This window comes from Cibotium barometz, chromosome 41, assembly GCF_041138505.1.
Source record: "Cibotium barometz isolate CiBa-2024 chromosome 41, ASM4113850v1, whole genome shotgun sequence".
NCBI classification, from domain to species: Eukaryota; Viridiplantae; Streptophyta; class Polypodiopsida; order Cyatheales; family Cibotiaceae; genus Cibotium; species Cibotium barometz.
The window spans coordinates 49,072,317-49,099,738 of NC_141086.1; the positions used below are offsets into that span (position 1 = coordinate 49,072,317).

The following is a 27,422-nucleotide window of genomic DNA, read 5'->3' on the forward strand; positions in this document are numbered from 1 at the left end:
TCCACACTCTACTAACCCTAGCTAATGTCCACACACTATGACCAGCTGGACACGCGGTCATTTATGTCTCACACATGTTCCTACCTAATCTGCCAGCACATAGCATAGCTGGCTCACTGACATCGAGCTTGAATATCTCAACAGCCCCTCTCAAGCTCATGATGTACTGCCGATGAAGATGTAGATGAGCTTGGGATATCAAGACTCTCAACACTCCCCCTCAAGCTCATCCCATGTACTCCCAACATAGTCCGGAAGTACTCAAACTTCTCCCTACTAAGTGGCTTCGTAAAGATATCAGCCACCTGCTCATCAGTCTTCACATAGTGAAGATCAACTGTACCATCCAGCACCTTTTCTCTGACAAAGTGATAATGGACCTCTATGTGTTTGGTCCTCGCATGAAATACTGGATTCTTTGCCAACTGCATACTGCTCATGTTGTCACAATGTATGACAACTTTGCCATCAAGAGGCTCACATAAATCTGCCAAGAGACTCTTTAACCATATAGCCTCACAAGTAGCAATGGCTGCTCCTCTGTACTCAGCCTCTGTACTGGATAAAGCAACTGTAGGTTGCTTTTTGCTACTCCAACTCACCACGGCACTTCCAAGTGTAAAAGCATATCCACTAGTAGACCTCCTGTCATATGCGCTACCTGCCCAATCAGCATCTGTGTAGCCATGTATGTCCAAGCTTTTACCACTCTCATAGAATAAACCATAATGTGCTGTGGTTTTCACATATCTCATGATGCGTCTCACTGCATCCAAATGTGGTTTCCTGGGGCTCTGCATAAACTGGCTGACTAGCCCCACTGCATAACTCAAATCTGGGCGTGTGATAGTCATGTATATGAGACTACCAACCATCTTCCTGTACATAGAAGGATCATCCAATTCCTCGCCATAATCAGCCCGCAATTTCACATTTTGCTCCAATGGTGTACTCATAGGTTTACACCCTGTCATGCCATACTTTGCCAACATATCCAATGCATATTGGCGCTGTACTAACCAAGTACCTGCATGATCTTTCACCACTTCAATGCCAAGGAAGTATCTCAACTCACCAAGATCTTTCATGTCAAATTGCCCACTCAAAGCTTTCTTGACATGCATCACATCTGCACTATGATCACCTGTAATAATCAAGTCATCCACATAGATGACTAGTAAAACAATCCCATGCTGTGTCTTCTTCACATAGAGTGAAGAATCTGCTGTAGAAGTCTGAAAACCAAGTGAGATAAGATATCTGCTCATCTTATCACTCCAAGCACGTGGTGCTTGCTTCAGACCATACAATGCCTTTTTCAACCTGCATACGTGAGTGGGATATCTAGGGTGTACATACCCTTCTGGCTATGCCATGTATACTTCCTCTTGTAGATCTCCATTCAGAAATGCATTCTTAACATCCATCTGATGCATTTCCCAGCCATTAGCTGCAGCCATAGCAATGACTGCTCTCACTGTGCCCATCTTAGCCACTGGGCTAAACGTCTCATCATAATCCAATCCTTGGGTCTGTGCATAACCCTTTGCTACCAATCTTGCCTTATGTCTTTCAATAGAACCATCAGATTTGCACTTCACTTTGTAAACCCATTTACATCCAATAACATTCTTGTCCTTTGGTAGTGCAACCAAATCCCATGTATCATTATGGACCAATGCGTCCATCTCCACATCCATTGCTTTTTTCCATACATGCTCTCCAATAGCCTCTGTATAGCATGTAGGTTCCACATGCTTCACCATAGATGTCATGTATGCATAGTGCATAGCAAAATCTCTGTATGTCAACCTGTCAACAGGATATCTGACCCTCTGGGATCTCCGCAATGCCTGCGGGTCACTCTGTACACCTGTGACTCTAGCATGTGGTGGCACATATCTATCCTGTCTAGCACCAGGTGTGCGTAAAACAGGTATGCCAAGCTCCTCATCCAAACTTTCAGAACTGGATGACTCATATCCTGTGATTCCAATTCCTTCGACTTTCTTTTTGCCTTTATCCATAGCACTACTCCCAGTGCTCACGCTCTCATGCCTCAAACGTCCTGACCATGGACGTACACTGCTACTCTCAGCTTCTGCTGCTGGCCCAGACATAGTAGTAGAGCTAGAACTTGCTTGTGATGGCAAGTTCACATGTACATCAGCCTCAAGTGACTCAATAACACCCTCATCTTTTGCTTTATACCAACTAGCAAGCTCATCAAACACCACATCACGTGAGATGACCACTTGTCTAGTTTGTGGATTATAACACTTGTAGGCTTTTCGATCCTGTGCATATCCCACAAATATACATTTCTCTGCCTTAGGATCCAACTTTCTTCTCCTTTCATCAGGCACATGCACATAGGCTATGCATCCAAAAACTTTAAGATGTCCAATGTCTGGCCTATAACCTGTGAGCCGCATCTCTGGCGTGCTTCCATGAATGGCTGCTGTAGGTGTTTTGTTCAATATGTATACTGCAGTAGCACATGCTTCTGCCCAATAGTAATCTGGCATGCTCTTTTCATTAAGCATTGCCCTTGCCACTTCACATATAACTCTATTCTTTCTCTCAGCCACACCATTCTGCTGAGGTGTATACCTGCATGTCAATTGTCTCCTTATTCCATGCTTCCTCAAGAAATGCTCAAAGTCCTTTGAGGTGTATTCACCACCTCCATCTGTCCTCAGACATTTAATCCAACAGCCATACTGCTTTTCTGCAAAAGCTTTGAAATCCATGAATTTTTCCAATACTTCACTCTTCTCCCTGAGAAAGTATATCCATGTCATCCTGCTAAAGTCATCAATGAATGTAACATAGTATAAGCTGCCTTTGATGGATGGGTTTTGTGCAGGACCCCATACATCACTGTGCACGATCTCAAGTGGCCTGTTACTCATATTTCCTTCTCTAGGAAATCTCAATCTTGCCTGCTTCCCAAACTGACAGGCTTCACAAACATGCATATGTCCATCATATTTGAACCTAGGCAAACCATTGACAATGCCTCTTGTTTGCATGTTCTTTAATCTCTGTATATTTACATGGCCAATCCTCTTGTGCCACATATCAATATCCTGTACCACATTCCTGCTCTTTGAGAACATGGCTGATTTTAGCTCAGGAATTCCAGCATCCAGCTTAAACAGTCTTCCTTCTTTCTTGCCTTTAGCAATCACTCTACATCCATGTTTAAAGTCTTCAACGAAGCATCCATGCTCATTGAATCTAACCTGTAATCCCTGTTCTACCATTTGACCAACTGAGGCCAAGCTTTTAGTGATCGAAGGCACATACAGCACATCTGACATAGACTTTGTCTGACCATTATGCATGACCAATGGTACACTACCAACATGTGTAATGACATGCTGGGTATCATCACCTGTTTCCACATAGCCTTTGACATCCATTGGCTTCATGTGCTCAAACCATTCACCATGGCATGTCATATGATTTGATGCTCCTGAGTCCATGTACCATGTATCATCATTCTCAGCATTTGTCGTCATAGAACCCACAACATGCTTCATGGCAAACAAATGATTTGCAGTTCCATCATTGCTACTTGATGCATAGTTGCCACCATGTTGTGCATAGTTTCCACCATAATGACCACCACGTTGTGCTCTTCCCCCTCTCAAATCATTCTGTTTGCGAAAGCAATCTCTCGCCATATGACCATATTTGCCACAATAATGGCATTCCACATCTTGCATAGAATTTTGTTGGCCTTGCCAACGTCCTCTACCACGGGGGGTACCTCTGCCTCGCTGAGGTGCATAACCACGACCACCTCGAGCACCATAAGAAGGCTGAAAATTCTGTTGTGGAGGTCTATCCTGCCATCCACGACCATTACTACCACGTCCACGTGATGCAAATCTCCCCCTGCCTCTAAAGCCTCTCTGAGAGTAGAAAGCCTGATTTCTGCCATCATCATGGCTAGAAGATGCATCCAAAAATGAATCACTGAGCTTGATTTCCTCAACCAATAAGAGTGAAACCAACTCATCGAAGTCGGGTAAACCTGTACTCCTCACTGAGATAGATGTATCAAAAGATTTGTATTCCTTGCCAAGACCACGCAAGGTAATATCCACCAAATCATCATCAGGCATGGGGGCATTTATTGTGGCCAATGCATCTGCAAACTTCTTGATTTCTTGCACATAATCATGTATGCTCCTTTTATTCCTTTTCACATTGTGTATCTGCTGTCGCAGTTGAGACTTGCGAGCACTCGTATCTGTATCAAACATTTTGACCAAAGTATCCCATGCATCTTTGGGATTCTCAGCATCCTGAATGTGTATGAGCATAGCATCAGATATACATATAGACAAATAATGCAGCACTTTGAATGCTCTCTCTGACCACTGCTTATGAGCAATAAGCTGCTGCTGTGTAGGTTGCCGAGGTAGCTCAGGCTCTGGCTCAGCACCTGTAATGAGATTCCAGAATCCTTTCCCTTTCAAGAAACTCTTTATCCTGTACTTCCATGCCTGGAAGTTCTTCCTATCCAGCTTCTCACCAACAATCTGAACTGGATTGTCAGACATGTTTGCTCAATGCATACACCTTCCGCACACTTCAAATCTGTAAGTGAGCCTTCCTCAGCTCAACCACACTCCAATGAATGTTGCAGATACTCCAAGATAGCCAACAAACTCCAAATTTGATGTAGAAAATCAACCCTGTAATCATCTGAGATGAACTGACTCACGCAGTGCGGAATACCCTGTATTGACACGCCTTCCAAGGCTCCAAATCGCAATGTAATGGTGCAATCAAGTATAGGCAACTTGCATTGACACCTAATGAACCTCAATGTTGAGTATCAACTCCATTTGACATGTGTAATTATCAATTTTTGAAAACCCCTTTCTCTGTTTTTGAAAAAACAAAAAAAAAACAGAAAAACCAGTAATGATTTGGCTCTAATTCCTTCAATATTTCACCAAATTGAGCAACCAGGCATTCATTGGCTTAGCAATAGTGTCCATCAAGTCCATGTAAGAGGAATTTGTCCAATTGTAAAACACCAAAGATTAATTGCTCGATTAAAATGCTCTGTTTCTCTGCAACCAGTGGACAGCCTGTTTTAATCAGCTCATTCCCAGCTCAATTAAGCATCATTGGCCAAACAAATCACATAGCCCTCTTCTCCAATATGTAAAGCATCCAATTGCTAAGAAGATTGTGGAAGATATCAAGCACCAAGTAAGAATTTGATCTCCTCGTAGTGAAAAAACCAGAAAACTGCACTGTTTCCTCTGTATGGGCTGCGCCGCCTGCTGTAGAGCCCTTTGGGAGTGTTTAACTTGCTAATTGAAGAGTACTACAAGTGCCCAAGACACCTAGGTATGTGTGCAACCCACCAATGGTTGAATTTTCACCAAAAATAGGCTCCAAATGCATCAATTTTGGGCTTCCTCTTCTCTGTTTTGTGAGAGCTCAAAAAACCAGTAATTTCTCTCAATTAAATGCATGTAAATTGCTCCAAATTTTGTTCAAGGCTTGCACATGGGTTGCCAATACATCCCTCTTTGTCAAATACATGTTTGCTTTGCCAGAAACACACATATTTCCACCATACATCAATGTTGTCAAGCTTTAATGGAAAGCTTCAAAAACCAGAATTTTTCTTTGCTTTGATTTGCTCTATTTTGCTTTGCCTTTGCCTGTTTCACCTGCAATCCGCTCAAGGATGTTTAGAGCTTACCCGGTAGGCCTAGCTTTCAGATCTGATAGTATTTGGTATGCTCCAAGCTTCACAGTTCCAATGGCAGCTTCATAGCTTCTTTTCACAGCTTCTTCTTCTCTCTTCACTCACTCACTCATAAACCCTAATAAACAGCACAAGGCTCTGATACCATGTTGAAAGAACGGTAGAGGAGGAGGAGACACACACACAGGAGCAAACCCTAATGTATATTGCAAACCCTAACCATAGAGGGAAGCCATGTCCACTCTCACACAAAGCATAATGCACTAATCCATAATCCACACAACACACAATGAGTTGTGTCCACACTCTACTAACCCTAGCTAATGTCCACACACTATGACCAGCTGGACACGTGGTCATTTATGTCTCACACATGTTCCTACCTAATCTGCCAGCACATAGCATAGCTGGCTCACTGACATCGAGCTTGAATATCTCAACAGTGCCTACATATATATCTACATATACATACAAAAATGGTAGAAATGATTATCTACCAAATGCCCACATCAAAGTTCGTGAACCGCTCTGAAGGAAGCCCCTTGGTAATAAGAAGATTTGTAGGGTTTTCACTAGTGTGAACCTTGGTGAGCTGCATCCACTTATCCTTTAACACCTCACGAATGAAGTGATACTTCATAGCCACATGCTTTGTCTTCGCATGAAGCACTAGATTCTTTGCTAGCTATATAGCACTTTGACTATCACAATGTAGCACTAGCATCTCAATGCTTATGCCCAAGTCTCCCACTAGACGAGCAAGCCGAGCTATTCAAAACACTTCCAGCTTGTTCGCTATCCTCTCGGAGTCTCCGAGATGTAATTGGTACTTGAAAAAGTGCATGCATAGGTGGTGACATGAATTTGAGAGCTTATATTCTCACTAACTTTTGTGTATCCTCCTAAAATAGCAATTTTTCCTCAAAAGTGACTTTCATTTTGCATGGACTCCTACAATAATAGCTTTTGTTTTGAAAAGTGAGCTACTATTGGCATGAAGAGTGCCCAACACACAATTGCACTACTTATCCAATATAATTTAAATTGTTGTGGGAATTTGTAAAAATAATTACATGTTTAGAATAATAAATATCCAAAATCACAAAAGATAGTTAGAAATATCTAAAATTCTCCAAAAACTAATGAAATTGGTAACAATCCTCTCTAGTAGGGAAGTAATTGCTATACTCAATTGTGGAAAACAAAATGAAACTACGGTCCTTCATCAAAATGTGTATAGTGAAGAGGCGAAACCCAACACAGTATAAGCTGAATCAAGTGAAGTAATCAGTAGGGATTTCCCACTATTCATCATAATAATCTAGAAAAAACATACAAAGAATGCCTGATAAACATATCAAAACAAACAAAGAAATTGAAATCTGAAAAAGCATCTTATGTTAGCAACAACCATCTAACAAAGTCAATATGAGTATAACAACAATGTTCAAAGGGAGCACCTTAGTTAAAATATATCAACAATGTTTGGAGGGTGGAAACCTTCATCAATATAGATACAATAGAAGTCTAGCTAACCTCAGTCTTATACTTAAACTCACATCTTCTTTCTCTTCCTTTTGATGTACATGAACTCCATGGGTTTGGGAAGTGCTTGCCTCCCGTTGTGATGAAGTGGACTCAATCAAAGATTGTCTTTTCCTTCGTATAATATCAATTATTTCATCATGAAATTATTTCTTTGCAATTCCCAAGACTTCACCTAGTGTAAATTCCACCTTACTGTTTAGAATCCTCTCCTCCAGCACTTTTTTGAGGTCTGTTGCAACTTCAATATCATATTGAAGTTTGTAGAGTGGACTGTTCCCTTTGCTCCTCTCCTTTTCCTGCTTTGACTTTGCTGGAGCTTCATCCATCGGTACTTCTTGCAGAGGCTGGTTCTATGGCAGAGGTACCTGTGATGGCCCCGGGTCTTTCTTCCCATGGCCACAAGTGACCCTTTTTGATGGACCTCCTTCATCATTTTCCCTCTTACGCTTTTCCTCCACCTATGACTCATTATACTGACATTTTGTAATGTAGGCATGAACAGATAGAGAATCCACAGGATCTTCCCAGGTAGTCTCGAGACGTATGCAGTCTCTTGCCTCATGCAAAGCTTGCTTAGACACTTTCTTTGATGCAATCAACTCCATTGCTGAGGGCCAAAAATCTTCATTCTCATAGTCTTCATCCTTATCAAATTCTTGCTTTGATTGACCAACCTGTAACCCATACGTTGCTACCTCAACCATTGAGATGGCATGGTTGGCAGCCATATCTTCAATCAGCTTTTTCATCCCTCCTTTCCCAAAGTTTGTGTTTAATGGAAGACCAGTTTCTATAAGGTGGATTTTTTCGTCTTTGAAAAACACAAGATGTTTTTTAAGGGCTTCATTGTAACTCATACAGTCTTTTTTCGAATGTTCTAGGTCATCACACCATATACACCTATATGTAAACCCCTCCTTGCTTTGGGGCTTTTGTGGAGGAACCTGCCCTGATGATTGTCCTCTTTCTTTAAGCCTGGTCATCTTCAATTTTAGGTCCTGTATACCTTTGATAATCTCTTCCATCGACCCTTCTCCCTTTGGAATCATAGCAGGTTTTTGTGGGCTCTCAGGGGTAACAGTTATTGGAGTTGTCGAACTCATCACCATTTTATCTCTCCGTCATCACTGCCGCTTCGCTAGCATGGTTATAGCATCCTTGACATCGTTCCAATCATTCTTTAGCCCCCCCTGCTCCGTATTGTTATCCTCAAGGAGAATTTCTAGTTTCTCCTGGAGATCTTTCCGGCCGCTTGCAAGAAAAGCTCCATCTTCTCCTTGTCTAAAGTTGTGCGCTCAACCCGCGCTTTTTGAATTCTCTCAGTAGCTCTGTGGTAGAAATTTTGATTTTGGGTTTTGAAACCCATTCTAAGAAATTTTGCTTGGTCACCCACTCGGAATCTTCCATGAAATATCCATCCTTCAAAGCAAGCTCGAACTCCTCCCAGTTTCTGCCATGTGCTACCTGTATTGCTCTAATACGCTCTCTTATTTTGGGAACACATACTAGCTGGAGGCTTTGATCCATATCCCCTTCAGCCACCCAGTTTAACTCCATTTCCTTTATATAATCACGCAAATACTTTGTTATATCCTTGCCATCAAATTGATCAACTTTCTTCACTATAGATTGAAGCGCTTTAGTGGTTGAAATTTGGCCTCTTTTGGCTGCATTTTATTGTTGCATATACATGGAAAACATTTGAAACATTTGCATGACTGTAGGATCAAAGTGCATCCCTTGCATCTTAGGATGCTCTGCCATAGCTTTAGAAGTGTATAGTTAAACCACAAACTCTCACCCTAGCAGTTTCACATCGGGTTCACCAGATTTGTGTCGGAAATGAACATGTCCGTCCTAGGAAAGTGCGAGGCTTCTGGCTGTGAGAGTTTTGAGTAATTAGGAAGTCAACCTAGTGCATCTACCAATCCTCAATTGTTTTTCCCATAAGAGATAGGCAACACAGTGACTTGAAATGTTTATTGATACCACTAATTATATCTAGATGTATAATATACTTAAGCACTTACTTGAAGTTGCTCCAAGCTTCCCAAATTTGAGAACTTCGAAAGCTCCTCTCATTCTTCTATGTAGTCTTTTCAAGACTTATGAACCAAAGTCGTTTGAATCCTTCTACATACTCATTTCCATTTTCAACCTTAGAAGGGCACGCATTCTCTCATCTTCATCACTTATCCCCATATCCTGTAATCGACACACATACACAACATGCTTACAAATCATACCCATACTCAAAATGTGTACATCTCCTGCCTTAGCACTTAACAACCAATGCACACATGTTGATTATACAGTGGATAGGATGTTCTAGACTTTTATTGCAAGATATAGAAAATTATAAGACACCTTTCTTCATGACAGACCTCCACCCGGCATTAACATGCTCGCTAGAGACATCTCTCTCACACACGAACAGCTTCTGCTTGTTCAAAAGAGCAAAAATTTCTCCCTTCCTCTCAGCGTCACACACATTAGACTATGATTCATGATTCAAGCAGCCTTGCTATGCCTTTTACCCAGAACTTTCCTTTTCTCAAGTCCTGGCTGCCCACCACAGTCACAATGCTCTATGGTTGAACTTCTTCGAATATGTTATGCTATGCAAATGCTTCAAAGAAGTGTTCTGCCCCTCTCCTTCAGGCTCTTTGAATTATGCCTCCCTTCAAGCAGCTGGCGCAGAATCTAAGAATAATCGCGAAAATCCCCCCCCCCCCCTCTGCTCAGCTTAATCGCCCTACAAGCTCTCTCTATCTTTCTCTTTGATCTCTCTCAGTTGCTATATAAGAAGAGCAAAGCTTCCCCTCTCTGCTAAATTGTGTCGCCCCCCTAGAAATGGCGATTTGCTTTTTATATATCTTTACACACATAAGACACACGTATTGTATCTCATCCACGCCTCTCGCGGATAGGTTTGTGAGTTGGCCTCCTTGTATAAGAATTCCACGCTATTTTTTCTCAGCCGGCCATCGTTCTTGGACACGCGCATGATGTGGTAGGTCCTGTGTGTACTCCACGTGCTACCAGCCATGCTGGCACTCATTTCTCTGTGTGCTTCTGGGGCTCTCGTCTGCCATGTTGGCATTCCCACACACACAAAAATAAACTTTAATTATGCCCTTGTTCACTCCCCCATCATGGCGCTTAAGCTTTCACATACCAAGGTGTTCGGTCGGCCGTCCCTTGGTGTCCACTCTCCACTAGCCTTCTTTCATATGGACCTCTGCCTCTCCAAAGTTGCTCCAAGGTTTCGATTCTCACGCCATCCTAAGCATTGAAAAGGATCCTTAGTGGCGGCAGGTTACCAACGACATTATTACTTAATGGATTTTATGTATTATTTGCAAGCCTAGCCACTATAGTGCTTGGTATTCCGAGTGCGGCAATAGCAAACCCGTTGTACAGAGCCAAAGAATAACCTGACATGCATCAAGCTAATGCCATCACATGAAATAGTCAACTTCTAGCAACCAATTCTACATAAAGCATCCCAAGTACTTAGAATCTCCTACTCGGCTAAAGAGGTCAGCCATGGAAGTCTACATGTGGGGAAATGCTAGATCTGATGCCGGAAGCTCTTTGAATGTATTTTGTGCTTTTTGAAGTACTTTATATTTGGGCATACATGTCCACCACTGTAGTACTAAGCACATTATTATACTTCCTCTTCACCCATTTTGGCTGTTAAACACAGCATGTGTATACATCCCATGAGCTTGGGCATCATAACATTCAATATCCTAGGAAGGAAAAAACTGACATCATCACTGCCCAATCTCTACCTTGAGCATTCATGCTCAATTACTGCTGTATACAAAAGTTCAAAACCACGCATAAAAGCAAATCTCAAACCACACTGAGTATGTACATGTGTCGGCTATAAACAATATGTACATTGTGGCATTCACTCCCATGCATCTGGATCCATGTTAAATGGATTCATTAATATAGTTTCTCATCATAGACGTGCCACGGCATGACAATGTACACTTCCTGCCTTCGTTCCTATACTTCTGATAGAACCAAGTCATCTTCAAGCACTTGCAATTGGTCACGCATGCCCAAAGCTTCATAAGCTATCGGCGTGAGAATGGTACCATTGCCCATGTAGTGCTTGCTAGCATAGCTTCTTGTTAATGCAGCTCGCTTTAAATCCTTCAGCACTTTGTCACCCCAATTCCCTCTTATCATTCTGTTTCTCTTGTAAGCGGTGGTGAACACAAATGCCATATGTGCATCAGGTTGGGTATACCTATTTGGTTTTAGCACATGAAAATATTGTTGATGAATCTGAAGCGGAAGCTTCACTTCTGGAACTGTAAGCTCGGCATAAACACTGTCGTATTTGTCAGAAGTGAAGGTTGATGCTCACTGTTTGGTGGTAAAGTATAACATGCTTTTGACTCCTGTTTATAGCACTATTCTCTGGACCTGCCAAGCTGAATGCAATAGCATCTGACGTTGCAAATTTGACAAATCTATCCAAAATCTTGCACCAAAGCTTCAAAACCTGATAGACATGAGTCCCCCTAGGTGTATGCATGCTAGAGATGCTGGAAAAATGCAAAAAACATGCTGGTGACCCAGGCGCGACTGGGTCACACCTGCTCCAAATTGCAATTTTTTCACATATCCTCAATGCATATGTTCTGTAGATGCTCTGACTCTATCCTTGTCAAATTTGAACACTTGAATCTCAGTCAAACCTCAGCTTTTGTCTGTGAGAATCTTTTCTGAATTTTTTAGATCCAGGCCAGATCTGTGGTGGAAACTTAGAAATTTTCACATGGTTAATTCCATCTATGTTAGATCTACCCTTCCATGTGGTTAGATGTTGGTTTGCATCCCTGGATCTCTCTAGATCTAGGCCAGATCTGTGGTGGAAACTTAGAAATTTTCACATGGTTAATTCCACCTATGTTAGATCTACCCTTCCATGTGGTTAGATGTTGGTTTGCATCCCTGGATCTCTTTAGATCTACATTTGTGCACTACGGAGGGTGCAAGACACAAAAATGCCATTTGTGTGACCACCAGAGACATGGAAACCCTTTGGAAATCACTTGGGGTATTCCCCTTGATGTGTAGAACAAGTGTATGAAGTCAAATTTCACAAAAAGTGTCCAGATCCAGCTATGTGAATCAGGCGCGCCTGATTCATGACCTCATGTTTTTGCATTTTTTCCACATTTTCTTGTTCCCTATGCTCTCCTAAGTTCCCCCATGTGCTTGATATGCCCAAATTCATCCTAAATGCTTGATTTGAGCCACTTTTAGCTATGGTGAGACTTTTTAGTCCCACAGGAACTTTTTGCTAAGTGCATTGTGTCTAGGTCTTTTTTTTGTACATTTGTGCATATGCATATGTTTATTATACCAAATGGGAATGAGTGTGCATGTACCTGATGATTGGTGTGCATCTTGGAGCTCCCAAATAGCTCGTGGCCTCTGTGCATTCTCTGTGCTCCGATCTGCTCACCTAGTAGCAGATCTGAGGCGATCACTCACTCACACACTACTAAATAGTATAATGAACAGGTGTATACGCTCGTGCTAAGATCAGTAGAGCGATATGAGAGAAATCAAGCACAGAAGATACGTGCTAAACTCTCACAAAGCCCTCTCAATCTTAGAATAAGGCAAATGAGCTAGCTAAATGGCTTTTATGTGCTCTCATGCCTTAGACACTTTCCCAACATGCTTATTCTGACCTTACCAATGACTTTATTGGCTAGCAAAACCCCAAATTTAACTGTATGTAACAGTATGCATGGTTTTGCTGATTCTTTAGCTTTCTCTTTTGTCGTCTGCCACTGACAGCATCCCATCGCACTGTCTCCGTTTGCGTTCAAACTTCTCCAGCAATTCCTGTATGTCTTCTGGATTTGACGTTTGAAGACGGTTCCTTTTTCTGAGCTTAGTGGTATTTTTTTATTAATTTTTTAAGCAAAAAGGTTAAAAATAGTAAAAAATAACCAAAAACTCCAAAAAATATACCTACTCTTATCAAAATTAGTATAAGTATATACATAACAAGCACTATGCTGTAGACACTAAATTGCCTCCTAATGTAGCTCATATCATCATTAGTGCATCTGGGCTTGTTTTTCCACTAAATAAAAGAAAAACAAAAGAAAAATAATAAAACAAATCAAAATAACTTCTTCAACAAAATGCCCAGTGTGTGTGCATACCATTTAGTATCTCTCTCTAATAACACACACCACTCTTCTCATGGTTGACCTGTCTCGCACTCGTGTTCCCCCCCACCTAATCAAAGCACTACGTGCAACGATCGGTCATGGTCGTAGGAGTGTGCAAGGGTTTCAAAAAATCATGCCTAATGCAAGGTCATGTAATGAGACCCTATTATGCATTGAAAAATCATGCATTGAAAAACATGCTGTGCAAGAAACAATGTCATGGTATGATCTGTCCCATGGGCAGTTGTTGCTGACGAGGTTACGTCCTAACTAACCTAATCTACTATATACAACTTTTGTCTTGTGGTGCTCTTCACCTGATTGACCTTGAAGATTCAACTTCCTTTGGGCGTTGATGTGCTGGCTTTGCGAATGATGCTAATTTGGAGTAGCCCTGCGAACAAATTCTAGCCATGTACGACTTGGCAATATCACAAATGTAAATCCAAATAGCTTTAACTGTAGATCTAATGCTCGGAAGTTTATTGGTTTCATCAACGTCCTTGGAGCCTTATTGCTCACGCTTTGTGGTTGAACCTTCTTCTTCTTCCAAACCTTCACTTCTTTGGTGATGTCTTTCTTGACCTTCACTTTTTGATGAACTTCACTTGGCACAGTAGTTTTTTTCTTCCATACCTGTTGACGTTTGTTACTTGGCCAAGTGCTTCGTGGTTGTTGTGATCATTGACCTTGTTGTTGAGACTTTGCTTTGGGTCTCCAAACTTGCTTTTGACAATTGTCGTTTGCTGCACTTTGTGGTTGTCAACGCTTTTATCGACTAGATTTGTCTTAGTTTGCTTTTTAGAACCTATGACCAAGTTCTTTGGAACCTAAGCCATCCCTTCCATTGTATAATGAAGATTAGCTTTCAGAACCCAAATCTGCTTGAATGATTGCGTGAAGTTCTTTGTACTTGTTGGCTTGGTTTGAAGCTTCGTCTTCTTTGTTTTCTTTGTCTTGTGAGATGACTGTGACAATGGCTTTTGTATTTTTGGAACCCAAATGTGTTCTGAATTCTTTTGAGCATGTAGCAATGCCTTGGGAATCCACCTTTTTCGTCCCATTGTCGACAACTTTTTCGTTTTCTTTTTTGCTGCTTTGTTGGATGTTGTGGTCTTCAGTGCCTTTACATCATTAGTCTTTATTCCTGACACTTACTTCTTCACCCAAATCCACTTGAGTTGAGCTTGTGCCTTGTTGGCGTTAACCTATTTTTGTACCTATGGCTACTTTGATTGCTTGTCATTTATCTTTTTCTCTTGAATCTTGGCCGTGTGTGATGGTATAGCTGCAATGATCTGCAAGGATCCCAACAATTCTCAGACCGTCATGGCATACTCTTCATCTGGTTGCCTCAGAGGCACCCACAATTTGTTGTCAGCACTCTGACAATGAATGAGCTAGGCAGCCGGATCCTCTTACCGTGATGAAGAGTTAGATCCGGACGTTCGTAAAGCCCTGCACCGATCCCAACTTGGTCCCTTCAAGGGTGAAAGGGAATAGTTAGGCGAAGTAGTGGAAAAATGGATCGAGGCAATGGAAGAGTATTTTGATATAACCGGTTATAATGAGAGGAGCAAGATGGCTCTCGCCAGATTGAAAATTGTGGAAACGGCGAGGGTCGCATGGAGGAACCATTGTGAGACAAACCGTCTCGATCAAAATACCCAAACCTGGTCAGATCTTAAGGCTTACCTCAAGAAGAGGTTCTATCCTCCGGGCTTCCTAGAAACCAAAATGAATGAGTTCTTGGAACTGAAGCAGGATAGCCAGACGATTAAAGAATATCATCAAGAATTTGCCCTTCTCCTCAAATATTCTCCACTTTTGGATGAAGAGCAGCTGATGGCCAGATTCATTCGAGGGATGAACGAGCCATTGGACACTTTAGTGAAAAATGCCAAACCAGTCTCAATGGCAGAAGCTGTCAGAATGGCAAAGGACTTTGCTAAAGCATTTGTTAATAAGGTCCCCCCAAACCCTGCACCCTCAAACTTTAAAAGATTCCAAACCCCGAGAAGTGCTTCAAACTTTCCACCCCCAAAGAGGCAGCAAGGCCTTAATCAGAATCAAGATGCTGGGAAATTCAGAAGTAAAGGAAGACCCTTCCCTCAAAACACTTTCTCAGGAGCCCCACCTCTTTTTCAAGGATTCAGAGGGATGAGCGTAGAATCGAGAAAAGGTGGAATTTATTTTAATAAGAAAGGATATTTTTCCATCCAAAGATATCTAAAAACTGAATTATCTCTGTCTAGAACATTTTCTTCAAATCTCCCCCAAGATGCCAATCCACCTTGAACTTTCCTATGTTTTCTACATCTAAAAGTTAACGAGTCAAAGTCTTAACTATTCTTGTCCCTAGCTGGAGAAGGCACCTTATGGGAAAATGTGGCAAGGCATACGAAGCTGGCTAGCCCTCATTTGGCAGACCATTGGATGCAAATTGGTGTACAAAGTAAAACATAATAGTGATGGAAGCATAATCAGGTACAAGGCTAGATTGGTAGCCAAAGGATATGCGCAAACATATGGCATTGATTATGAGGAAACTTTCAGCCCAGTTGCCAAGATGGCAATAGTGAGAGTTGTGATAGCAGTAATGTGGATAGAATGTATGTGATGGGATTGTTATGAGAATGTATGTGGTGGTATGAATGAATTAATGTGATGGATATGAATGGATGTGATGTGATGGATGTAAATGGATGTGATGTAATTGAATGTGATGGACGAGAATTAATGTGGTGACATGTGAATTGTGATGTGAATGATTATGATTGGATGGGAATAGGAATACTTATGAAATGGTTGTGGAATTAAATAATGTGGATTGATAATGGAACGATGTGGAAAGACGAGAGTTCGTTATAGAAACTCTATACTATGTCCAAGCACAAGATAGTATCAGAGACCAAGTAAAACGATCAAATGGATTCCAACCAAGAGAAAAGCTAAAAATTGTTAGCGAAAATCGTAAAAAAACAAAGAGACCAAAACAAAAACTCAAGTCTCAAACAGATTTAAAAGAGAGTGTCGGAAGTGCAAAGATAAAGGTTGAACCCAGTTGACGAAGCAATTGTGCCTTCGTTACCACGTTCTCCCTAAAATCAATGGAGTATCCTACATTTTCACTTGGGTGACAAGGAACTTGTCCCCGTAGCTTAGTTCACTAACAAACAACTTCAATTCACAAATGCCATGAGCTTTAACTTTATCACCTGTGAATGCTTCAAACATGGCATTGGTTTCTTTAAGTGCAATGTTATTTAATTGAGAAAACAATTCATACGAGATAGTATTCCCATCTGCACCCGAGTCAATAAATGCGTAAGTTGGTAAACGTTCTTCCCCAACTTGAACAGCAATGAAGAGAGGAGGCGTTTCTTCCTCGGACTCTTCATCGTCAAGGTCCTTTGTGATACTAAACTTATAGCATTTAGATAACCCTTCTGTTAACGAAATCACTCCCCGCATTTTACGTTTGTTTGCTCTTTCTTTGGCTTCCTCTTGAGCCATCTCAGCCACTAGCTTTCATTTTTCTTGATGCCATTTTGCTTTGTGTAGTCTATCAAGCTCTATTTGCATAAGAGGAATGTTGTACCTTTTAATCCCGCAACCCAGTTGGGCATTTCCTCACCCCATCAAGCATCGAAAGCTTAACTGTGCCACTGGATGATAGACCCGAAATCACATAAGGACCTCGTCCTTACTTGGTAAATTTAGACTGGAACTCCTTGAGAGTAAAGAGCAGGACTAAATCTCCCAACTGCAATTCTTTAGTCATGATTCGGCTATCATGAAATTGCTTTTGCCTTCTTTACAAAGCATATATCCCTGCTACAATAGCTAGTCTCATTTCGTCCAATCGTTCCAATTCTTCTAGTCTTTCTAATAGTTCATGACCTGTCCATTGAAGCTCTTTAGCCACTCATAAGGTTGGGATCAAAAATTCCATGGGCAATATGGCATCTAGACCAAACACCATGTTGAACGATGTCATTCCAATAGTTGTTTTATAAGCTACTCTGTATGCCCAAATTGCAGAATGTAATCTCATCTCCCAATCCGTTCTCAAATCGCTCACCATTTTCGTTAATATAGATCCGAGTATCTTGTTCGTGCTCTCGGCTTGACCATTGGATTGCAGATGATAGGGAGATGACTTCTTATGAATGACCATAAAGACGTCCAAAAGATTTTCAATTACTTCATTTAAGAAGTGCTTACTCTGATCACTCACAATCTCAATAGGTAGATCATACCTTGTAAACACATTCTCGAACAAGAACTTTGCAGTTGTACGAGCGTCATTCTTAACTGTGGCTTTTGCCTCGACCCACTTTGTCACGTAATCTGTGGCAACAATTATGTATTGCACATGTGTTCGAGAAGCTGGTGGATCAATTGGTCCAATAAAATCAATCCCCCACTTAGCAAATGCTCATGCTCCCATCATTGGTCTTAGTGGCATCTTGTCAGGACGAATCGGAGCCTTGTACCTTTGACACTCATCGCATCTTTTGACATACTCCAATGCATCCTTGAACAAAGTCGGCCACCATAACCCTGCTCTCATTATAGCTTTCGCTGTCACATCAGTAGAGAAATGACCTCCAAGAATACTAGAGTGAGCATGCGCTAACATTGCTACGTATTCTTTCTCCATCACATAGATTCTCATTTGACCATCCTTACCACGATAGTATAGTTGAATGGCAATGATACAAAAGTCTTGAGCTTGTTTTTGCAAGTACCTTTGCCTCAACTTGTTCATCTTTTCAGGAAATATGTTTGTAGACAAATAATCAACAAGAGTCTCTATCCACTTCGGTGTTATTGGTGACACATGATAGAGGGTTATACCATTAAGAGCATTGGGATTTGAACCCATCTCACAAGAACAACCTCTAACATAGTCATAGATATCTTTTCTCATGGAAGGCCAATAGACTCCCATGTGTTCCACTCTTCGTAAGGTTTGTTCTAGAGCCATATGATGATTCCCTATCACCACATGTGCTTGCTCCAAGTAAGGTTTCTCTTCGATGCATCAATGCACAACCGCAGGACTTTAGCTCGACCTTTCTTGTACAATCTATCCGCTATCATCGAATAGTTGCGTGATTGCTCAATCAATGCGAGATTCTCATCCCAGGAGTCAGATGAGCGTAATTTACCAACTGTTAGTAATGAAACCACAGTTTCACTCCACTTAGGAATCATCTCCACATTGAAAAGATATGCATCTGGCAGATCATCAGGAACTCCTGTAGGTCCCTCTCTGTTTGTCAACCTTGAAAGGTGATCAACTCTTTGGTGCACAATTCCTTGTTTCACTACCACTGTGAAGTCAAACTCCAATAGAATAATGAACCAACGAACTATTCGTCATGTATTGCAAGGTTTGTTGACTAAATACAACAATGCTTGGTGATTTGTATAGAACATAAACTTATTTGCTAGGAGGTAATGTCAGAATTTCTTCACGGCATACACCATTCCTAACCCTTCATGCTCAGTTGTCGTATAGTTCTTTTCAACGCTATTTAACTGTCGATTTGCATACGACACAGAAAAATCCATGTTATGTTCACCTAGTTGAGCTAATACACATCCAATCGTGAAATTAGATGTGTCAATATGTACATGGAAAATCTTGTTCCAGTTCGGTGCTCTCAGAATTGGTGCATTGGTGAGTGCTTCCTTAAGCTTTTCAAATGCTGCATCGCACTCATCCATCCACTCAAAAGCTACAATCAAGGCATAAAGAGGTTGAGCTATGTTTGCAAAGCAAAAAATAAATCGACGATAGTAACCGCAATGGCCCATAAACCCTTGTACCTCTTTAGCATTGGTAGGTTTTGGCATTTTAGCTATTGCTTGAATTTTGTCTTCATCGGTCGAAATGCCATTCTTGGACACTATATGTCCTAAGATCTTGCCTTGTCGTACCATGAACATGCACTTTTCTGGATTTAAGTATAGCCTATAAAGTCAGCACTTGTCAAATATCGCTCGAAGTTGAGATCTGGAGTGAACACATAGATCATCAACATAAACTTCTAGAAATTTTCTCAGAAAATCTCTAAATATGTGACACATGAGTCTCTAAAAGGTGACTGGTGCATTCGTCAACCCAAACGGCATGACTCGATAGGCAAATATGCCTCATTTTGTGGCAAATGCCGTCTTGTGTGGGTCAATGGATAACTGATTGTATCCCGAAAACCCATCTAAGAAGCTATATGCTTCTGCACCTGCTACCCTCTCAATCACATGGTCCGTTATCGGCAGAGGATAATTGTCATGTATCGTAGCAACATTCACTTTCTTGAGATTTACGCATGCTCGTAACTTTTCGTTCTTCTTGGGAACTACCACAAGTGGTGATACCCATTCCATATGCTCAATCTCGTAAATGAATCCCGCTTCCTTAAGCTTATTGATTTCCTCATCTATTTTCTGAGCAAAATTGTCATTATATGAATACGAACACTGTTTGCAAGGCTTGGCATCATCTCTCATCAAAATGGGATGCTGGCATACTTCTGGATCTACTCCTTTTAAGTCCTTGTAAGACCACACAAAAACATCTCTGTATTCATGCAACAACCTATTTATTGCATATTCTTCTTTTTCATCAAGATCTGTTGCTATGTATACTGGTCTTGGATCCTCCCCTAGAAGAGCAAGATCCACCCATTTGGCATCCTCAGGTCCAACCATCATAAGACACACCCGAAGTGATGTTCATTCTATCAAGCTTCTGAACCAGTATCTTCCTTTCCTCGATTGTATACTTCTTGTAGTGTGAAGGAACACCTAAAGACTTGTCGTTCTCGATTTCTGTGTCATTATCCGTTTCCCACTTCGACAGACAATCTTTGTCCTTTCCCTTGCCCTCGTTGGTCACTTTCATTTTTCGTTTCTTCTTCAAGTGGCATTGAACTTTTCTCTTTTGTTTCGGTTTACAAGCATCAAGTTCAAAGATTTGCATTAAATAGCAACTCGACACCTTGTCTTTGATCTTGTCTTTGATGCAATCACTAGCACCAACCCATTTCAAGTATTGAGACTTCCCTTGACTACTAGTCATGTGGTTGTCACCCCTATCCTCTTCGTGCACAGTCTCAATGTTGTTCAACCTAATGACATCTTTTACATTAAGCGCATTTGATTTGCCATCCAGTTGTCTCGAACTTAGGTTAAGCTCAATTTGAACGTTTTTCCCATTCCTAAGTTTCAACATCATTTTCTTTGATCTCTCGGCAAATCTTCTCTCTTGTTTGTTTGGTTTGCTTTTCTTTGCTTCATCTTCAGAGAGAGTTTCATCTGATGCATCATAGAATTCCAATTCGTTGTTCTCAGTATCAGACTCCTTGTTTTTTGACTTTTCAGCCAGTTCCGTCTCCTAAACGTCTTCGAAAGAAGAGATCTCCATCTTTATAGGCATGACCGAAGCTTCCACATTCTCACTGTTAGTACTTCCGTACCATATTCTTGAAGAATCTACTCCAGGTCGTCCTTCTAATATGATCTCCTCATCATAACTACCACTAGTGATGTCAGACTCATCTGCAAGTTCAATGACTTGAACCATCCTCATAGACATGATGTCAAAACCATCTTCGTCACAATGCTTGACAGCATGCATGTTTGCGCACACATCTAAGGTAGCAAGAATATCTCGCCAACCAAATGGTTCTAACTCATGTTCCAGAAAAGGTTATGCTATATAGTCTGAAGAGCTTGACATGTCAGCTCCATCACTATTCTCATTGATTCCACACAACCACAATGGCTTGCGTTGGACTCTAGCCATGACTCTAGCCATGACGGTATTGATTCATCCTGAGCTACGGTGGAAATCATGTCTTTGACCGGCGTGTTTATGACATTCTTGAAGGAATGATCTCGTGGCACTTGGCTATCGTAGGTAGATGTAGTTATAGCCCCAATCTTGAATCGTTTTCAATTGACGCATGAATGGGTGACCTAGGATGATCTCATAGTTGGGCTTCCTTCCGAAATCCACAATCGCGAAGGTGTGTTCATACTCTATTCTGAATGAAGTCACAACTACTTGCTCTAGTAAGCCGATGGGAGATTCAATGAATCCATCCGCTAAACTGAAGCCTCATCCTTATCTTTCTCAAGGCTGGTTTACCCCAAGATTCCCATATCTGCTTGGTTGCTATCGCTACTCCTGCTCCACTGTCCAATATTGCCATACTCTTGACTTCATTGAATTCGACTGGTAAAGTAGCATTGTCATCCTCACCTTCACAGTAGTTGCCTACTTTGTTGATGGGAACTGGCTCATACTTCACTCTTTTTGTCTGATTCTCCCTCAACATCTCATTGACATTCATAAGATGAGAAGTTTGAATTCCCATCTTGGTCAAACACTTTATGACCTCCTGCCATAACTTTGGCTTCACTTTAAGCACATCCGCCAATGGTAGCGTTACTTTAACCGGTGTGGAAAGCAATGCTTGTAGATTGGCAATATCCAACATGTTTGGAGTTGGGTGGTATTGTGAAGAAACTCTCTTAACATCCTTAGCACTATCATCATCGCCCAAGAAAGAAGGTAATTCTTTCATGGTCGAAGCTTTACTCGACTTGGATGAAGATGGTCCTACAACACCATACCTAGATTCTATGTCAATATTCGCTTGTTCCTTATCTAGGTCAATCTCTTTGATAGGTGCTTTTCCTTTGTTCTGTTTAGCATTCTTCTCTCGAATTTCGTTCCAAAGAGTTCTCATCTTCTGTCTCATCAGGAAAACTATTTGGCACACGAATGTTACGTTTCTTTGTAGTGTCTCAGCACCTTCGGGCACGTTTTCTTTTGTCTCAATGGACTTTCTATTTGCCCATCTTTTTCTTCTTTTGTTTCATTGTGATTCTTTCATTTTGTTCTCTTGACCAAAGACAAGATTCCCTGAACCACTAGGCACTTGTCCCATGTTCGGTCTCATTTGTGTTTGGCCCTCTAATGACCCTTGTTTATCCAATTGTTTCCCCAGTAGAGCTTGTGTACCCTCAATCATCTTTTGAAAAATTTCTAGCCACAAAAATGTGCACTACGGAGGGTGCAAGACACAAAAATGCCATTTGTGTGACCACCAGAGACATGGAAACCCTTTGGAAATCACTTGGGGTATTCCCCTTGATGTGTAGAACAAGTGTATGAAGTCAAATTTCACAAAAAGTGTCCAGATCCAGCTATGTGAATCAGGCGCGCCTGATTCATGACCTCATGTTTTTGCATTTTTTACACATTTTCTTGTTCCCTATGCTCTCCTAAGTTCCCCCATGTGCTTGATATGCCCAAATTCATCCTAAATGCTTGATTTGAGCCACTTTTAGCTATGGTGAGACTTTTTAGTCCCACAGGAACTTTTTGCTAAGTGCATTGTGTCTAGGTCTTTTTTTTGTACATTTGTGCATATGCATATGTTTATTATACCAAATGGGAATGAGTGTGCATGTACCTGATGATCAGTGTGCATCTTGGAGCTCCCAAATAGCTCGTGGCCTCTGTGCATTCTCTGTGCTCCGATCTGCTCACCTAGTAGCAGATCTGAGGCGATCACTCACTCACACACTACTAAATAGTATAATGAACAGGTGTCTACGCTCGTGCTAAGAGCAGTAGAGCGATATGAGAGAAATCAAGCACAGAAGATACGTGCTAAACTCTCACAAAGCCCTCTCAATCTTAGAATAATGCAAATGAGCTAGCTAAATGGCTTTTATGTGCTCTCATGCCTTAGACACTTTCCCAACATGCTTATTCTGACCTTACCAATGACTTTATTGGCTAGCAAAACCCCAAATTTGACTGTATGTAACAGTATGCATGGTTTTGCTGATTCTTTAGCTTTCTCTTTTGTTGTCTGCCACTGACAGCATCCCATCGCGCTGTCTCCGTTTGCGTTCAAACTTCTCCAGCAATTCCTGTATGTCTTCTGGATTTGACGTTTGAAGACGGTTCCTTTTTCTGAGCTTAGTGGTATTTCTTATTAATTTTTTAAGAAAAAAGGTTTAAAAATAGTAAAAAATAACCAAAAACTCCAAAAATATACCTACTCTTATCAAAATTAGTATAAGTATATACATAACAAGCACTATGTTGTAGACACTAAATTGCCTCCTAATGTAGCTCATATCATCATTAGTGCATCTGGACTTGTTTTTCCACTAAATAAAAGAAAAACAAAAGAAAAATAATAAAACAAATCAAAATAACTTCTTCAACAAAATGCCCAGTGTGTGTGCATACCATTTAGTATCTCTCTCTAATAACACACACCACTCTTCTCATGGTTGACCTGTCTCGCACTCGTGTTCCCCCCCACCTAATCAAAGCACTACGTGCAACGATCGGTCATGGTCGTAGGAGTGTGCAAGGGTTTCAAAAAATCATGCCTAATGCAAGGTCATGTAATGAGACCCTATTATGCATTGAAAAATCATGCATTGAAAAACATGCTGTGCAAGAAACAATGTCATGGTATGATCTGTCCCATGGGCAGTTGTTGCTGACGAGGTTACGTCCTAACTAACCTAATCTACTATATACAACTTTTGTCTTGTGGTTCTCTTCACCTGATTGACCTTGAAGATTCAACTTCCTTTGAGCGTTGATGTGCTGGCTTTGCGAATGATGCTAATTTGGAGTAGCCCTGCGAACAAATTCTAGCCATGTACGACTTGGCAATAGCACAAATGTAAATCTAAATAGCTTTAACTGTAGATCTAATGCTCGAAAGTTTATTGGTTTCATCAACGTCCTTGGAGCCTTATTGCTCACGCTTTGTGGTTGAACCTTCTTCTTCTTCCAAACCTTCACTTCTTTGGTGATGTCTTTCTTGACCTTCACTTTTTGATGAACTTCACTTGGCACAGTAGTTTTTTTCTTCCATACCTGTTGACGTTTGTTACTTGGCCAAGTGCTTCGTGGTTGTTGTGATCATTGACCTTGTTGTTGAGACTTTGCTTTGGGTCTCCAAACTTGCTTTTGACAATTGTCGTTTGCTGCACTTTGTGGTTGTCAACGCTTTTATCGACTAGATTTGTCTTAGTTTGCTTTTTAGAACCTATGACCAAGTTCTTTGGAACCTAAGCCATCCCTTCCATTGTATAATGAAGATTAGCTTTCAGAACCCAAATCTGCTTGAATGATTGCGTGAAGTTCTTTGTACTTGTTGGCTTGGTTTGAAGCTTCGTCTTCTTTGTTTTCTTTGTCTTGTGAGATGACTGTGACAATGGCTTTTGTATTTTTGGAACCCAAATGTGTTCTGAATTCTTTTGAGCATGTAGCAATGCCTTGGGAATCCACCTTTTTCGTCCCATTGTCGACAACTTTTTCGTTGTCTTTTTTGCTGCTTTGTTGGATGTTGTGGTCTTCAGTGCCTTTACATCATTAGTCTTTATTCCTGACACTTACTTCTTCACCCAAATCCACGTGAGTTGAGCTTGTGCCTTGTTGGCGTTAACCTATTTTTGTACCTATGGCTACTTTGATTGCTTGTCGTTTATCTTTTTCTCTTGAATCTTGGCCGTGTGTGATGGTATAGCTGCAATGATCTGCAAGGATCCCAACAATTCTCAGACCGTCGTGGCATACACTTCATCTGGTTGCCTCAGAGGCACCCACAATTTGTTGTCAGCACTCTAACAATGAATGAGCTTTCTTTCCCAGTCGACGAAGCAATTGTGCCTTCGTTGCCACGTTCTCCCTAAAATCAATGGAGTATCCTACATTTTCACTTGGGTGATAAGGAACTTGTCCCCGTAGCTTAGTTCACTAACAAACAACTTCAATTCACAAATGCCATGAGCTTTAACTTTATCACCTGTGAATGCTTCAAACATGGCATTGGTTTCTTTAAGTGCAATGTTATTTAATTGAGAAAACAATTCATACGAGATAGTATTCCCATCTGCACCCGAGTCAATAAATGCGTAAGTTGGTAAACGTTCTTCCCCAACTTGAACAGCAATGAAGAGACGAGGCGTTTCTTCCTCGGACTCTTCATCGTCAAGGTCCTTTGTGATACTAAACTTATAGCATTTAGATAACCCTTCTGTTAACGAAATCACTCCCCGCATTTTACGTTTGTTTGCTCTTTCTTTGGCTTCCTCTTGAGCCATCTCAGCCACTAGCTTTCATTTTTCTTGATGCCATTTTGCTTTGTATAGTCTATCAAGCTCTATTTGCATAAGAGGAATGTTGTACCTTTTAATCCGGCAACCCAGTTGGGCATTTCCTCACCCCATCAAGCATCGAAAGCTTAACTGTGCCACTGGATGATAGACCCGAAATCACATAAGGACCTCGTCCTTACTTGGTAAATTTAGACTGGAACTCCTTGAGAGTAAAGAGCAGGACTAAATCTCCCAACTGCAATTCTTTAGTCATGATTCGGCTATCATGAAATTGCTTTTGCCTTCTTTTCAAAGCATATATCCCTGCTACAATAGCTAGTCTCATTTCGTCCAATCGTTCCAATTCTTCTAGTCTTTCTAATAGTTCATGACCTGTCCATTGAAGCTCTTTAGCCACTCATAAGGTTGGGATCAAAAATTCCATGGGCAATATGGCATCTAGACCAAACACCATGTTGAACGATGTCATTCCAATAGTTGTTTTATAAGCTACTCTGTATGCCCAAATTGCAGAATGTAATCTCATCTCCCAATCCATTCTCAAATCGCTCACCATTTTCGTTAATATAGATCCGAGTATCTTGTTCGTGCTCTCGGCTTGACCATTGGATTGCGGATGATAGGGAGATGACTTCTTATGAATGACCATAAAGACGTCCAAGAGATTTTCAATTACTTCATTTAAGAAGTGCTTACTCTGATCACTCACAATCTCAATAGGTAGATCATACCTTGTAAACACATTCTCGAACAAGAACTTTGCAGTTGTACAAGCGTCATTCTTAATTGTGGCTTTTGCCTCGACCCACTTTGTCACGTAATCTGTGGCAACAATTATGTATTGCACATGTGTTCGAGAAGCTGGTGGATCAATTGGTCCAATAAAATCAATCCCCCACTTAGCAAATGCTCATGCTCCCATCATTGGTCTTAGTGGCATCTTGTCAGGACGAATCGGAGCCTTGTACCTTTGACACTCATCGCATCTTTTGACATACTCCAATGCATCCTTGAACAAAGTCGGCCACCATAACCCTGCTCTCATTATAGCTTTCGCTGTCACATCAGTAGAGAAATGACCTCCAAGAATACTAGAGTGAGCATGCGCTAACATTGCTACGTATTCTTTCTCCATCACATAGATTCTCATTTGACCATCCTTACCACGATAGTATAGTTGAATGGCAATGATACAAAAGTCTTGAGCTTGTTTTTGCAAGTACCTTTGCCTCAACTTGTTCATCTTTTCAGGAAATATGTTTGTAGACAAATAATCAACAAGAGTCTCTACCCACTTCGGTGTTATTGGTGACACATGATAGAGGGTTATACCATTAAGAGCATTGGGATTTGAACCCATCTCACAAGAACAACCTCTAACATAGTCATAGATATCTTTTCTCATGGAAGGCCAATAGACTCCCATGTGTTCCACTCTTCGTAAGGTTTGTTCTAGAGCCATATGATGATTCCCTATCACCACATGTGCTTGCTCCAAGTAAGGTTTCTCTTCGATGCATCAATGCACAACCGCAGGACTTTAGCTCGACCTTTCTTGTACAATCTATTCGCTATCATCGAATAGTTGCGTGATTGCTCAATCAATGCGAGATTCTCATCCCAGGAGTCAGATGAGCGTAATTTACCAACTGTTAGTAATGAAACCACAGTTTCACTCCACTTAGGAATCATCTCCACATTGAAAAGATATGCATCTGGCAGATCAT

At 41.1% G+C, this 27,422-nt stretch overlaps 2 protein-coding genes across 2 annotated transcripts in view; one reads left to right on the forward strand and one right to left on the reverse strand.

Annotated features, from left to right (window-relative positions):
• Positions 1-27,422, reverse strand: part of LOC147615044 (uncharacterized) — a 167,958-nt gene that overhangs the window by 89,457 nt on the left and 51,079 nt on the right. Inside the window, exon 2 of the mRNA XM_086780320.1 lies at positions 9,325-9,499. Coding sequence (XP_086636446.1) covers positions 9,325-9,376 — 52 coding nt within the window. The 5' untranslated portion in view covers positions 9,377-9,499. The remainder of the gene's footprint in view (positions 1-9,324; positions 9,500-27,422) is intronic.
• LOC147615045 (uncharacterized) overlaps positions 1-27,422 on the forward strand; it is a 142,724-nt gene that overhangs the window by 72,322 nt on the left and 42,980 nt on the right. The window lies entirely within an intron of this gene.